This window comes from Drosophila pseudoobscura, chromosome 3 (genome assembly GCF_009870125.1).
Source record: "Drosophila pseudoobscura strain MV-25-SWS-2005 chromosome 3, UCI_Dpse_MV25, whole genome shotgun sequence".
NCBI lineage: Eukaryota > Metazoa > Arthropoda > Insecta > Diptera > Drosophilidae > Drosophila > Drosophila pseudoobscura.
In genome coordinates, this window is record NC_046680.1 from 14,996,659 (window position 1) to 15,011,990 (window position 15,332).

The 15,332-nt window shown below is 46.8% G+C and overlaps 2 protein-coding genes across 6 annotated transcripts in view; both read right to left on the bottom strand.

Annotated features, from left to right (window-relative positions):
* Nucleotides 1-994: 994 nt before the first annotated feature.
* Nucleotides 995-4,665, bottom strand: betaTub56D (beta-Tubulin at 56D). The gene is made up of 2 exons (XM_002136590.3): nucleotides 4,491-4,665; nucleotides 995-2,394 (listed from the first exon to the last, which is right to left on the bottom strand). Exons 1-2 carry the CDS (start codon nucleotides 4,545-4,547, stop codon nucleotides 1,108-1,110), a joined length of 1,344 nt encoding a protein of 447 aa, XP_002136626.1. The 5' UTR covers nucleotides 4,548-4,665; the 3' UTR covers nucleotides 995-1,107.
* Nucleotides 4,666-8,514: 3,849 nt separating this feature from the next.
* Nucleotides 8,515-15,332, bottom strand: part of mam (neurogenic protein mastermind) — a 64,264-nt gene continuing 57,446 nt past the window's right edge. For all 5 annotated transcript variants that reach the window (XM_033378111.1, XM_033378110.1, XM_033378113.1 and 2 more), the window contains 3 exons: nucleotides 11,271-11,559; nucleotides 10,041-11,198; nucleotides 8,515-9,959 (listed from right to left, as the gene is read on the bottom strand). In XM_033378111.1, coding sequence (XP_033234002.1) covers nucleotides 9,295-9,959; nucleotides 10,041-11,198; nucleotides 11,271-11,559 — 2,112 coding nt within the window. In that variant the 3' untranslated portion in view covers nucleotides 8,515-9,294. The remainder of the gene's footprint in view (nucleotides 9,960-10,040; nucleotides 11,199-11,270; nucleotides 11,560-15,332) is intronic.

The window sequence follows — 15,332 nt, forward strand, 5'->3', positions numbered from 1 at the left end:
ACTACTAGTTAGAACTTTCAGCCCTGAAACCATAATTTTATACGAATGATGCAACAATTTTCTACAAGAGTAGTCTCTTTTATTTGATTTTGTTTAAAATAAAGGTTAAACAACAAAGGTCAACACAAATTTCCTATTTTTATATGTTAGGTACACTTTTGCTACATGTAAAGTACATGTAGGGAAATTCTAGATAGAGCTGCGCGCCAAGGTGGAATTTTTTAAAAGTAAATGAGTGACAAGGAGGTAAAGTACCTACCATATAAAAACATGAGTGCAATCCATTGGAATAAATTATGCAGAGAAGTACGATTTGAGAGAGTGAAGTTTAAAAAAGGTGCGTTTGGAATTTTCTATTCCCTATGTTCTGAAATTTATCTTTAATAGATTGGTTGATTAAGTATACCTTTATATACCGTAAATATAAACCCAATTTTGACGTCAAAAATATACAGAAATTAAGTCGCAAGTCGAGAAAAGTCGTTTAAGTAAGTCGTTTTGACAACGATTTCTTTCCCAATTAAATCCCATATACATATGTATGGTATCCCTGGAATCAATAGTGCTGGAGAGCCAAACAACTTCTTACAATATATTTGTGACGTCATACTTGGCGATAATATTTTAATAAATCAACTTATCTGATTTATGATGAAGGTTGGCCGATTTTAGAAAGAAAACTGAATAGAATCACCTCCAATCCAGTCCGATTCCTGAATAATGGGCATTTTCTGGGTCTAACTTATATAGCGTTGGGGCAGGTTAAAATTTGCTAATGGATATTGATTAATGCCCAAATCAATGGCCGCGTTCTCTGCACGCCCTATTTTGGCAAATTTGTACATATGTAGCCGTTTAATCTAGTCAAAAACTAATCCTTCAACAGTTCGTAAATCTCGGGTTAACTCTTATGTAGCTCAACGTAATCAGATCATTTTAATTAATTGACCCCAATGTAAGGACTCAAGGACCATAAAAATATTGAGAATAGCAATTAGACATGTGAACAAAATGGATCTGACTTTATTGATTACGTTGTTAAAAGAAACATTTTACAACTGAACTTTTGTCCTGGTTTTATTTTTCGCAAAACATCGAATTGAGAAGTTAGTTCTCATCAACCTCAGCCTCTTGCTCCTCCTCGAATTCGGCATCCTCGTCGGCAGTGGCTTCCTGGTACTGCTGGTACTCAGAGACCAGATCGTTCATGTTGCTCTCGGCCTCAGTGAACTCCATCTCGTCCATGCCCTCGCCGGTGTACCAATGCAAGAAAGCCTTGCGACGGAACATAGCAGTGAACTGTTCGGAGATGCGCTTGAAGAGCTCCTGGATGGCGGTGGAGTTGCCAATGAAGGTGGCAGACATTTTCAGGCCACGGGGCGGGATGTCACACACGGCAGTCTTCACGTTGTTGGGGATCCATTCGACGAAGTAGGAGCTGTTCTTGTTCTGGATGTTCAGCATCTGCTCGTCGACCTCCTTCATGGACATGCGTCCACGGAAGATGGCGGCGACAGTCAGGTAACGACCATGACGGGGATCGCAGGCAGCCATCATGTTCTTGGCGTCGAACATCTGTTGGGTCAGCTCAGGCACGGTGAGGGCGCGGTACTGCTGGGAGCCGCGGGATGTGAGTGGGGCAAAGCCGGGCATGAAGAAGTGGAGACGTGGGAATGGAACCATGTTCACGGCGAGTTTGCGGAGATCAGCATTCAGTTGGCCGGGGAAGCGAAGGCAGGTAGTAACGCCGGACATGGTCAACGAGACCAGATGGTTCAAGTCGCCGTATGTGGGGGTCGTCAGTTTGAGGGTGCGGAAGCAGATATCGTAGAGAGCCTCGTTATCGATGCAGTAGGTCTCGTCTGTGTTCTCGACCAGCTGGTGCACCGACAGAGTGGCATTGTAGGGCTCCACAACGGTGTCCGACACCTTGGGCGAGGGCACAACCGAGTATGTGTTCATGATTCTGTCGGGGTATTCCTCGCGGATCTTGGAAATCAGCAGGGTACCCATGCCGGAGCCAGTGCCGCCGCCAAGGGAGTGTGTGAGCTGGAAGCCTTGCAGGCAGTCGCAGGATTCAGCCTCCTTGCGCACGACATCGAGCACGGAATCGACCAGTTCGGCGCCCTCTGTGTAATGACCCTTGGCCCAGTTATTGCCGGCGCCGGACTGTCCGAACACAAAGTTGTCGGGCCTGAAGATCTGGCCGAAAGGGCCGGACCGAACAGAGTCCATGGTGCCGGGCTCCAAGTCGACAAGGACGGCGCGGGGCACGTATTTGCCTCCGGACGCCTCATTGTAGTACACGTTGATGCGCTCCAGCTGCAAGTCGCTGTCGCCGTGGTAGGCACCGGTGGCATCAATGCCATGTTCGTCGGAGATAATTTCCCAGAACTATAAAGAAAAGAAACCAAAGAAAATACATAATTAACAATTTAGTTCAATAAATGTATGAGTATTGATTGATGGTCTGACTAATCATTCGAGATCTCTGCGCTATATTCAATGTACAATGTGTATGTACTATGTCTGCCTGTGTACCTATGTATGGCCTGAGCTCTGATTAACATATCTCAGGCGATGCCATTTTTGGTGCGTTGCTTGGCTCATGAGTCTCCGCCGACACAGACACCGGCGTCGACAACGATAACGTCATCTGGCGTGGGCCTAGCTCGGAGCACATCTGTCGTGTCTGGCATTGGACTCTGCAATTGTCAGTGTGGGCCGGCGACGGAAATATCAGCCCCGCCCATTCTCCGTTTCCCTGACACCCCACGCACCTTTCAGGGCGACCTCAGGCTTGGCTTGGCTTTCCTTCTTCCCCCTTCCTCCCACTCATACATTTCCCCAGTGCGCTTACATCACCGGCGCGAGGCAACCACAAACACACAAACAGCCCACACACACATTTAGGCCAGACGACGACGGCGAGCGGCAATGGCGTTGGCGGTGGTTGAGGTTAAGCTGCAACTCTGGCTCAGCGTACCGACCATATGGCGCATAGATCGACTATTTTCAGGGCATTGCGTCACCGCGAGCGACAAAAAAGTTTGCTTCGTTGTTTATGTCGAGTAAACAAATAAAATAATTAACTAAAATAAGTCGATAGAAAGGCGAGGACACGATGTACATGCATACAAACATACAGAGAAAACTGCGTGGTTGACATTCATAAAAAGAAGTTGTATTGTGTGGTAGCTCTTCTAAATATACATACACACGTATACAGTTCTCCGACCCTCTTTAAGCCGCGTCGGTGATACACACACATAAAGTCTTACATTGAGCACAACAAATGTTATGTTGCAGCTGCCAGAAGTTTTAGGCTTTTTCAGGGGTTGTTTTCAGGACACGGCTATTGATTTTCCCGGAAAGGACTCGAAGGAGACGATGATACAGAGGATTCGTCATCAATTTTCACCGTCCCAGTCCTTTTCGCACGCATGTGCAGCACCGCCCTTCTTTCTATGTGTGTGTGTGTGTGCAGAAGAAAATATGGAGTGGGAAGGAGAGACCGAGTGTTCGCGAAGTATGCGGCAAATTCCTCTATATGGTTACCCCCATTTTGGCCGCCTCTGCAGCAGAAAAATTTCTCGCTCATAAAAATAAACCAAAGTTGCATTTCTGCCTCTCCACACAAGCAAATGCAGATTTTCCCCCTACATACACTTATACATGGACGGAAGGTGCGACTGTGTTTGTATGGACCGTCATGAATAAAAAATAGAAAATTTTTTCATGGTAGATAAGATAGAAGCCAAGCCGCTCCAAGAGTGCAAAAATAGAGATTTGTATGAACATACAATCGATAGAATGAGTACATACTTATACACAAAAATATGTATAGTTCTCTCTTATACGACCGGTCACCGACAACTGGTTCAGCCATTTTAGGTTAAAATGACGTCATGTTTTCTCTTTAGAAGCATAGCGGCAAAAACCGGCAGCCAAACTAGTAGAAAATGTATACATACATATATGAGAGCTGTTTGGAAGTATGTGTGCTATGTCTGTGCAAACCCTTCACCATCTGTGAGCCCGAGTTGCTTTCACATTCAAGAGGAAAATTGAGAAAGTATTTGTTTGAGGGGAAAATGACTCATGCATGGGCTGGCGTTCATTTTTCTGTGTATGTACAGATGAATGTAACTGCAGGCAGACACACCCAAAACTATAATTACAGGCACATAAAAGACAGGCTCCCAGAAATTTTGGGCGTGTCCGAGTGTTTTAGAGGCAATTGCAAGCGAAGAAAGAGCATCTCGCGGGGAGCAGGCAAACAGATGCCGGTACGCACGCAAACATACGTCTTCATGTATACATAATTCCCCGCCTGTATGTGTGTTTTTTGTAGGCAAATGCCAGCGGCGGTCTCAATCATTTTTGCCACATGGGCAGCAGTGCAAAAAACGACGCCATTTTGGCAACTGTACTTAATTAACCGATCTTCTAAGAGTATAGCATGCACAGAATCTGTGGCAGTAACATACCTTGGCTCCGATCTGGTTGCCGCACTGACCAGCTTGAATGTGTACGATTTCCCTCATGTTGTCTTTGTATGGATCTTTGAACTTTTAACTTAAATTATCTCTTTTGCTTAAAGCCTTGTCGAGCACGGAAATCACTTCGTCGGCGAAAAAAATACTGTCTGAAAATTGTGTGCAGTGCACCGCTATTTATATATAGCGTCTCGTATATCGATAGGAAATCGAACTTGGCCCACCCAAGCCCCCTCTGTTTAAATAGTTCGACTGCTGGGGATAAATGGCGGAAAATATTAACGATTGTACGTTATTCTTGTGGATCCATGTCATCTTTCCTCTGAACTTAAAAAAAACAACGACATCTCTCTCCTGAACTGCGCTAAAACTATTCAATTTGAATTATTTTCGGTGGAATATTAAAATACCCCGTTGGCCTACAATGGGTTAATCGTTCTCCATCGATAATTGGAAACCTAATTGCAAAATTTTGATATTCCGTCGAATATTACTAGCTAGATAGAACCTCCAGCCCAGCCCACATAATTTTAGGCCGTTGATGAATAAATTTTCTTCAAGATTGGTTAGTTTCTAGTCCTTGCTTTTATTGTATTTTGGCTAAAGCAAGGCTTAAACAAAAAAGGTCAACAAAAAAACAGTGGCAACGCAAGTGAGTATGAAATGTCACGCCCACCGGAGTACGTATGTGCTCAGCTATACCCTATTTGAAGAAACTGTTTTTCCAAGCTGCTTATAAACGCAATTAATAAAGAAATTATCTCAGATTGTTATGTTCTAGACATATTAATGCATATGATTAGGGTATTGTAAATATATCTCGATCCCGATACCCATATTTGGTTTCAGTAAGAAGACCACAACCTTCAAAATATCGTTGAAATACCTTTAAACCAGAGACTGAATAGTTTTGGCCCGTATTGGTGCATTAGATGACAAACATTTTCTCAGATCCATAACATCCATTTCCCAGGGTATGCAAAATGCTGCTTATCCGCGTAATGTTTTGGAACAATGCTGCTCGATTTCACGGCACATGAGTCTTTCCCATACAAATTGAATGTTGCCAGCAGCATAATACGTAGGAAAACGTAAGTGAGTAGGGAATGGGACATTGTTGAGCTGAAAAGGGGCATTGTGGAGAGAAAAAAATCCCTCCACGAAGAGAGGATATCCCATAAAAAAATAGAGAGCAAATCCCATCGATACTTTCGAGTCGCAATGTTGCTGGTATTTGAAGACATTATGCGTGTATAGGCCTTTGTACACCCTATTTCGTTAATTTTATATGAAGATCAAATGTAATTTATTATGACCTTTTCTCAAATTGATACGTTTTAGACATATTCAAGTGTATTATTAGAGTCTTGTATATATTTATCTCGATCCTGATACCTAAGGAGCCTGGGATGACAAACATTTTCTCATAAAAATATACCACCAAAATATATCATCACCAATACGACATCTGTTGGTATTTATATGACGTAATGATTTTAGTCCATAAGAATATATACAGACGGCGCCACTGCAAGCTTTTGTTTCATGTAACTTACATTTCTTTATCTTATCTGATTAGATTTATCTATCCCGGTAGTGCCAAAAATTGAGAGTTGTTTTCGTTCCTGTTAACATCCTTGATCAGATAAAGTCCTTGTCCTGCGGTGCTTCAATTTTACGTGGTCCACGGTCTATAAAATGTAGGCTACATGAGGTTGGTGCCACATTTGTTCAAAATTGCCCGACTTAAACCGAACTAAATGTCTTCGGTTGTTCTGCCACCGGGGAGCCCTTATGTGCTCAACTGTTAAGAAGAACATTCTTAGGGATGTTTTAAAAAAAAATTAAAATTGAACTGCTCCATTCGCAGGTTGGGAGGCTATAATCCCTCCTGAGGCTTCTCCTCATCCTCATCTCCTCCTTCGTCTGAGTTACGCCTGCTTCTTTAATGGAATGCCATTTCACTCTCTCAGCATAGTACAGATTGGTATAAAAACAAGTTTAAATTTATTTACAAAAGTAATATTTTTCTATTTTATTTTGTTACTTTCGTTCTGTTTTCTTTAATATTAAAAGAACATCTATAAATGTTTGATTTGCTTCCCAACATTTTCTTTTGTTTCTCGGAGGACAACAAACGGCAATCAGAAGACCCGTGCACCAATCAATGTTGGCCAAACAAAAACTAATCCAAAACGCTCGCTGAAGCAGAATTTGACTTTCTTCTAATTCAGAGACGTAGGCTTACAGAAAATATCTCGCTGTTTTCGTATTTCAAATAATTAAAGTTTTGGTTGGCCTTCTCGTTAATTGATATTAAGTTATGATTTTCTCGTTTCTTTCTGGCCCAAGCTTCGCAGGGCAACTGATCAATGGATCTGCGTAGCGAGGTGGCATCTCAACGATCAGATCACCGTACGGTCTAGCTCGCTAGTTTGCTTTCGCGTTGAAATATATATGTAATAATAATATGCCATATTGTATATAGTAATAATATGCGTGTATATATATAATATATAATTTGTATTTAATAATAGTGTATATATAATTTGCGGTTTTCGTATAATAATTATAAACAAATCATCATCTCGTATCCATATCATTTAGCATTAGTTACAAACTACAATTCGCGTATTTTTATTCATTTATAATTGTAATAGTAAATTTTGTTAGATTTCCTTCGTTTTTGTTTGTTTGCGGCTTAAATACTTGTTCTTTTTCTCTTTTCTCTGTTAGTTTTTATGTATGTATGTATTATGTATATGTGTATATCTTTTGCTAGGCGTGTGCTGTGGAGTCGAGCTCTTTTTCCTACATACTCGTATTCCTGCTGACCCTTCCGAATCACGGTAGACACTGCAAAAATGGCTGTGAGCTGTCTGTATGTATGTCTGTCTCTGTAACTATATATTGTAAGTAGAAGATCTGTGGAAGTGGCATCCGAGTGCCTGGTTCAAAATTTCTATGGCCTCAACGGAACGTCTAACTTATGGACTTATGGAATTGCTCTAATTAGTTGTCGTACAATAATTTCATTGCTGGAATCTCTGGCGTTTTCTTTAGCTTATTTTCTGCTGAATAGTGTCCCGTTTCTCCTATTCCTCTCTATCGTTTTCTGTGTGGGCGTGGCATGGCATCACTTGGTAATGCGGCCAGGCGCATGCATTAAATATAAATTTCGATCTCTCCTTACTTTCTCAAAACATTTTGTGGCTCCTTAGGACTAATTACACATACACTATACTCGTAAATCGAATCGTTAGCGCTGCTTTTACAATAGTCAAATATATATGTATATATATCGAGTCGCGTGTATACGCGTATATGCGGATGTGTATGTATGTATGTTTGAATATTATGTGTGTGTTTGTGTTTTTATATCAATTTATTTAACAAACTACTAAAAATTACGTTTCACTACCAAAAACTACGCATAGTTGTATGTATATATAATATTTCCGTATATATAGTGTATATTTGTTAAATATGTTTTGTTTGCGCTTTTGTCGCACTGTTGCTCCGCTTTTAAAAATTCCATTTAAAAATGAATTCAATTAAAAAATCAATGTACAATAATAATTATAATTATAATAATAATAACTGTTTCTCATTCACGAATGGATTTTGTTTTGTTTTTAAAAGTTCTCCCCTCTCCTCTCGCTTCCACGGTTCCTCCTTTGTGTGTCTGTGTTTGTGTTTTAGCTTTTTGTTGATTTCTTATTTGATTCGTTATTTCTCTTTTATTTTTCAATTTTTGTTTAAGCATTTAAAATATCACCAATATTTTTGCTCATTCTTCCGATTGATTCTCGATTTCGTTTTCCCCCCATTTTTTTTGTTCATTTTTTTTTTTTAGTTTTTTGCTTGTTTGTCGATTTTTTGTTTTATAAAAACTAAATAAAATTAAATACATACAATATAAAATGTACAACTATTTTGTGTTTTTGTTTTGTTTTGTTGTTGTCTCTCCCTTTTGTTGTTGGTTCTTTTTTGCTTTTGCTCTCCATTGCTTATGGTTTTTTTTTCTTGTTGTAAAATCTTTGTTCTTTTTTCTTGCGGCTTTTGCTTAAGTAATCAAACGAAGTGGGGGGCGGCGCACAACGCACTGGGCGTGGCACAAAATTTGCATTAAGTACAAGTGCTTAAGTGTTCTGGTGCCGTGGCGAGGCGTGGCGTGGCAGGTCGCTTCTGCTGCGACTCTGACTACGTACGCATTAGCGACAGTGTATTTTGGTTGATTTTAAAGTACTTGTGAATACTTTTTGATTTTCCTCAGTTGATTGATGGCCTGGCATATGGTTAAATGGTTGTTTGGAATGTCTTGCGAGCTCTAGCCGCTACCACGCCCAGCGGCCGCACGCCCTGCACCTTGGACCCTGTCTAAGGTCGGATAATACATTCGCTACGATACGATACGTAACGACACGATACGTTGCGCTACAGTGGAGCCAGCAAAACTAGAAATTATAGTACATAGACGAACGAACTTAGCTTAGGTATACTCGTACACCCGCACGAGTAGGTATAAATACACACACGCAATTAACAAACAAAGTAACTTCATTGGCAGGGACGGGGCATGGGCATGGGCATGGGCAGGGACATGGGCATGGGCATGGGCAGGGGCCTGGGTCGGGCTCGTTTCGTTTCGGGATGGGGTTGGCCAAGACCAATAACAACAATAGGCAACAAAACAAAAATTGTGAACAAAACTGAGGCAACAATGTGGTGGTGTTGGTGGTGCTGGTGGTGTGTGTGGTGGTGCTGGTGTATGGTGGAGACTACTTCAACGAATCTACGGTATATTAAAGTCCTGCAGATTGAAGTTGTCGTTGTCGAGGGAGTTGATCAGATCCTGCGTGGAGAAATTGCTGTCCACGGGCAGGTTGTCCAGGAATTCGAGACACAAGTCATTTGAGTTGGCCACCACCGAGTTGATCGTCTGGCTTATCGAGCTGGCGCTGGCAATCGTGTTGGATGCGTTGCCACCACCCGCTCCCACCCCACCGGCACCGACGCCGCCGCCACCGCCACCTCCGTTGTTGTTGCTGGCCGATCCCGGACCGCCTCCCTGGCCCTGACCCTGCATCTGCAACAGCTGCTGCTGCTGGTGCGTGGTCGTGGTGGTGCTTTGGACAAACTGCTGCTGCTGCTGCATAGTGATCTGCTGCTGGGTCTGCGTCATGTGCATGCTGGACATCTGCATCTGGGTGGACATCATGTTGCCGCCGGCCGCCGACTGCTGCTGCTGCAGGAGCTGCTGCATCTGCATATTACCGCCTGCCCCGGGTCCCATGTGCTGTTGCTGCTGCTGTTGCTGTTGCTGGCGCATCAGTTGCTGCTGCATCTGGGCTGGAGTCAGTTGCATTTGCGGTACATTCGGACCGGACATCATGCCAGCGCCGCCGCCATTTGGTCCATTGCCAGGCGCATTAGGGGCTCCGTTGGGCATGAAGTTTCCTGTTCAGGGAGGGAGAGGTGGAGGGGAAACCAATCAAGTTAATAAATGCATCGACACGGAGGCCATCTTCTTCCACTCACCACTATTGAAACCGCCTGGGCCCTGCCGCATGGGGCCCCCGGGTCCGGGGCCGCCGAAGCCCATCTGCGACTGCTGCTGGGACATCATCATGTGGCGCCATTCCTGCTGCGATCCCATGGGCATGCCGTCGGGAGTCACTTGGACATTGGGTGGACGCTGCTGGGGCCCACCCATGGGTCCGCCCGCTCCGCCGCCGCCGTACGGACCTCCCATTCCGCCACGCGGACCACCGCCAGCTACGCCGTGCTGCTGCATGTACATGGCCGCGTGCTGGGGCCGCATCATCGGTCCGGAGGGAGGGATCGGCTGCTGAGTCATGCGGCGCATGGCTGCCGCCTGGGCAGCGCTGTTGGGGAAGCGCCCGCCGCCGTTTCCGCCTCCACCGCCGCCCACGCCCACTCCTCCGACTCCGCCCACACCAACACCGCCCCCACCCACCGTCTGCTGCATCATCTGGGCCTGCATCAGCTGCGCTTTGGTGGCATTGTACTCCGGCGGAGGGGGACGCGCGCCGGACATGTGCTGCTGCTGCTGCTGCATGGCCTGGGCGCGCATCATCTGCTGTTGCTGCAGGAACTTGGCCTGGTTAGGCCCAGGGCCTGGAACCTGGCCGGGACCTGACCCAACCCCGCCTCCCCCGCCGCCCATCATCATCTGGGCATTGGGGCCAGCCGCGTTCGGGTTCATCTGCATCGGGTTCATGGGTCCGCCCATCTGCATGCCCGGCATGCCGCCCATGGGTCCTCCCATCTGATTCATTGCACCGTTGCTGGGTCCACCGGCGGGCCCGTTGCTGGGCATGCCTCCGCCGCCCCCGTTGCCGACGCCTACCCCAACGCCCACACCCACTCCAACGCCCGGACCCTGGGGTCCCTGCTGCATGAGCGGGACATTGGGTCCGTTTGCATTTGCCGCTGCCTGCGCCTGCGCCGCTGCTGCCGCCGCTGCTGCAGCTGCCGCTTGCGCCTGCGTCTGACGCTGCCGCATGTTGGGCGGCACCTGCTGCTGCTGCTGTTGTTGTTGGGCGGCTGCCTGTTGCTGCTGGGCAGCCGCTGCTGCCGCCGCCGCAGCCGCCGCCTGTTGTTGCTGCTGCTGCTGCTGCTGTTGGCTGAAGCTCATGCTTTGGCTTTGGGAGAGCGAGAAGCCATCGGAGGTTACTGCAAGGGGAAGGCGATTTTCGATTTGGATTAGCTTTTTTCGGAGGGAGGGCGAGGGGTAGGGACACTTACCGTTTGCGTTGCTCATATTTTGATTTGGTTGCTGCTGCTGCTGTCCGGGATTGGGTCCGCCATTGCCCACGCCCACTCCGACGCCCACTCCAGCTCCAGCATTTCCGCCATGCGGTTGCTGCTGCTGTTGTTGGGGATTGTTTCCGCCGTTGCCAGGCTGCTGCTGCTGTTGCTGTTGCTGTTGCTGCTGCTGGGCCTGCTGCTGGCTGAAGAAGACGCCCTGTTGGGCGGCCACGGAGACATTGCTCTTCATATCGCCACTCAGATGCAGATGCTGACCAGCCGACACCTGTTGGGATGGGATGGAAAGGAAAGGAAACGATGAGTTGCGTTGCGGTAAAGGATGTTATTCATATGGAATTTTGCGGTGAGTCTGTGTCCCAGCCGCTCTGCCACTCTGCTAATTTGCCATCCCATTGCCACTCAGAGGACACATTTTGGCCCAGGCCAAGACCTGACACATTGCTTGGCATCCACATGCAAAGCCGCAGCCAGAGACAGATCTGCAGCAGCCACGCCACCCCTGGGCGCCCAACACCTACTCCATTCGAAGCTGTCCCCACTTTGGCTGTCAGCTCCATGTGTCACACGCACTCGCAGACAGAGTGAAAAGGAGAGAAGGAGAGCGAGAGAGAGAGGCTTTCAAGCTTATTATCGCCACGATGGCTTTCGAATCCTCATTGACTGCCAAACACTCACACACTCCCTCAGAGGCAAATGCAAAGAGAGAGAGAGATATAGAGAGGGAGAGAAGGGACGATGACAACAGCAAAGCATAAATCTTTCGGCACTTTTTCCTAGTCCACTACGTGCGTCTCTTTCTGTCTGCTGCTGTTTCGCTCGCACGCACGCACGGTCGGGCACGGGCTCGGGCTCGGGCAAGCAACAAATTTGCCATTCATTTGTTATTGTAATGGGCCCGAGAATGGCGCAGCCGAAATGCAAAATAAACGAAGGACAGAGGCGGGAGCGATCGACCTCCGCTCTGCTGGCATTTCAATGCCATCCCTCTCCAACCTGTCGTCCTCGCTGCTGTCCTCGTCTCGGGTATCGTCCTCGTGCCAGTCGACTCCTCTCTCTCTCTCTCACGCATCAGCAGAGGCAGCAAAAATAAATCTTGAGGCCGCAGCGTCGCTTAAGCAAGGACCACTATGGAAGCACCGAACACCCTGGATTTGAAGTAATCCACTGTGCGTTTCCATTGCTCCCTCTTTGTGGCCATGTCATGCCGTGACCCACCAGAGAGGCAGAGAGACAGCACCAGCTTTCTGCTCGCAAAGGCTTTCAAGGCTGCATTAGCCCTTTGACTGGCCGTTCGAGGGTATCAAGAGCTTCGTCGCTCCCAAAGCGTACTTTTTTTTTGTTGATGCATGTTTCCTTTGCTGCCGCTATTGGTCTGCATGTGTGTGTGTGTGTGTGTGTGTGTGTTTTCTGCAGCTGCACGCATTTTCATTTCATCCACGCTCGCGTGTAAGCGGTAGCGAGTGAGTGGCCCGGCGAACACTGGCGCAAAGTACACTGATTAAAAGTCATGGACTCTCGTCGGGGGCCTAATTGAAGTTTAGTGCCTTGGCTTTGGCATTGGACTGCTCTTGTTGCTCCTGCTCCTGCTCCTGCCCTGGCCGTTCTCGACTGCTTCCCATAAATCATTTCGCCTTCGAGGCCTGAGGTGTGAAAGAACCGAGTCGCCCTCCTCTTCGTGTGCGAAACAGAGAGCCACAGAGGGCAACAATCGCTTGGTTTGGTACATGTTGTACCCTGCGAGTGTGTCCTGCCCCTGCCGTAGCATACATTTTGGGATCAGTGTTGCCACACAAATTCCCCCCATCAAGTGGAGTCGATGGGCTTCGATTGGCTCCATGGGGGAGGCAGGAAAGATCGATGTACAGAACGGTACCGAAGGAAACAAGTTCATAAAACAAATCATTACTGCAGCTTTCATAAAAGAGCAAACAGACATACGCCCACACACCACGCACCCACCACCCACCACCCAACACCCACTAATACATAAAATATCAATAAAAAAAAAGTTTAAAGGTAACTGGCGAGGACGAGGACGACGGCTTGGCGGCCATGTAACCACACCAGGAGCAGGAGCTGAAGCAGGGGCAAGGAGCTGTACAGCTTTAGAGGGGTGTTGAGGCTTCTGGGGCAAGCCGGAGACGCCGCACGAGCGCGTAAATCCTGCAGCTATTACCCCAGCGCCGCCATATTGATTGCGCTGGAGACAGCCGCACAGTCACACACACACACACACACACTGAAACACACACACTGAAACTCACACAAGAGAGTGAAAGAGCGGCAGCAAGGACTCTTCTTCTAAGCAGGAAATGCGCATTTGACAAGCCAAAAAGATTGCCGCACGCCCCACGCGCTGTCAAGGGAATGATATCCTACTGGGTGCTTCGAGGGAAGTCAGGGGGCGGCTGCCTCTGGGGGTGGGTGGGTGTTTGGTTGGTTTGGTTGGTTCGGGTATGCCTTGCATATAGACTTGACAATGATATATGTGACTATCCTGCACGTGTGTGTGTGTGTGTGTGACATATGTAAGCCTGAGAGCGCAAAGAAAAAAAAAGAAAACGGAACAAACCGAATGAAATAAAACTCCAAAAGAAGTTCGGTCCCCTTTTAAGGGTTCGAGGAGCAACAGAGCGACAAAGCTGGTAACACTGTATTCTGGTACTTCAGGCTTTAGGCATCAGGCTTAGGATGACCAAGCACAACTGTACTACAGCCCGGGTACACTTGCACTTAGGATAATCGAAAGTCCCCCAGTCTCCATTCCGAAAGCAGGTGCGAAAAATCCCCAACGAAAAGGTACACTTTTGATTAATTATTTTACAGACAAAAACCATCCTCCTGCAGTCTAGACTCTAGACCACACCCACAACCCACTAGAGGAGGCAGAAGAAGCCTCTTTTCTATGCTAAACTACTAGCTTAATTAAAGTTACTTAAACATCCAACAACCAATACATAATCCACACTTTGTGCCGTGTCTGGCAGCGGCCCAAAAATTGAAGAGTCAATGAAATTAGCAAAGAGGGCCACGCCTACTGACGCCCACTAACAACTACCCAAAACATGATTTAGTCTGCGCTTTTGCTTTCGCTCTTCGCTCCCATTTACCATATTTCTCCCCTACTATTCTTTTTTTTTTTTTTGGCAACTGAAGCCAGAAAGTCCAAAATGAAGCCAAGAGAATGTACGGCAGGCGTACAGGGTGGGCGGTGGGCACCCTGTTGGGTGTGCTGTCATTTGATATTTGTGCGACAGAAACTAGCTGCTGCCTCTGCCCTGCCCTGCCCTGCCCTGCCCTGCCCTGCTCTCCTTCTCCACTGCACTCTCTGTGTTCCGTAACAAAATTATGACAAGGAGAGAGGAGGAAATGGAGCTGAAGAAAACCTAATTTGGCAAAGCGTTAAAGCGGAGCGAATTCGTTTTTTAATTGCCAAAGACAGAGCCTGAAGCTGGACTAAAAGGCAAAGTAATGAACGGAAAACAAGTGAAAATCGTACGGAAATGCATTAGAGTACTATCGGGAGTGATCCATTCATTAAACTAGAGAGCATGGAGGAAGGTTGAAAGGACTTCCAAGGTTGATCTCAGGAATCCATCGTTGTTGGCATTCCTTTAATTATGATCCAATTGGGTGTCGAATTCCCTGCACTGACTGACTGAACGACTGCTCCTTAGCACACTCAATCCAAACGCATTCCTGGCCGGCCAGAAAGTGCAATCTGCAATCGTCGACAGGATGCCAGAATGCCAGGATGCCAGGATGCCAGCGGAGTGGCTATAACTTTCACAGACATTCGACAACAACAAGAGAGGCCACATATCCATTTCCATTCTCATCCACAGTCCCATCATCATCATCGTCCTTGTTGTTGATGCTGGCATATCAGCTAACTTTCAGCGCGGCAAGCGGTGGGCTTTACTCTACCTCTCCTCCCCAAGGACATGAGGGCCCCAGCGGGAAATGGAGAAAGGTGGAGAGTGAGGCAAAGAGACCGTCCGCATGTGGATGGGTGTGTGGGAACTTTTGAAACAGTTG

Excerpts from the sequence above, each read along its gene's own strand:
- betaTub56D (XM_002136590.3), bottom strand. The coding sequence starts at position 4,547 with ATGAGGGAAATCGTACACATTCAAGCTGGTCAGTGCGGCAACCAGATC. Across the intron at positions 2,395-4,490 it reads GCAACCAGATCGGAGCCAAG|TTCTGGGAAATTATCTCCGA; the intron begins GTATGTTACTGC and ends TTTTCTTTATAG.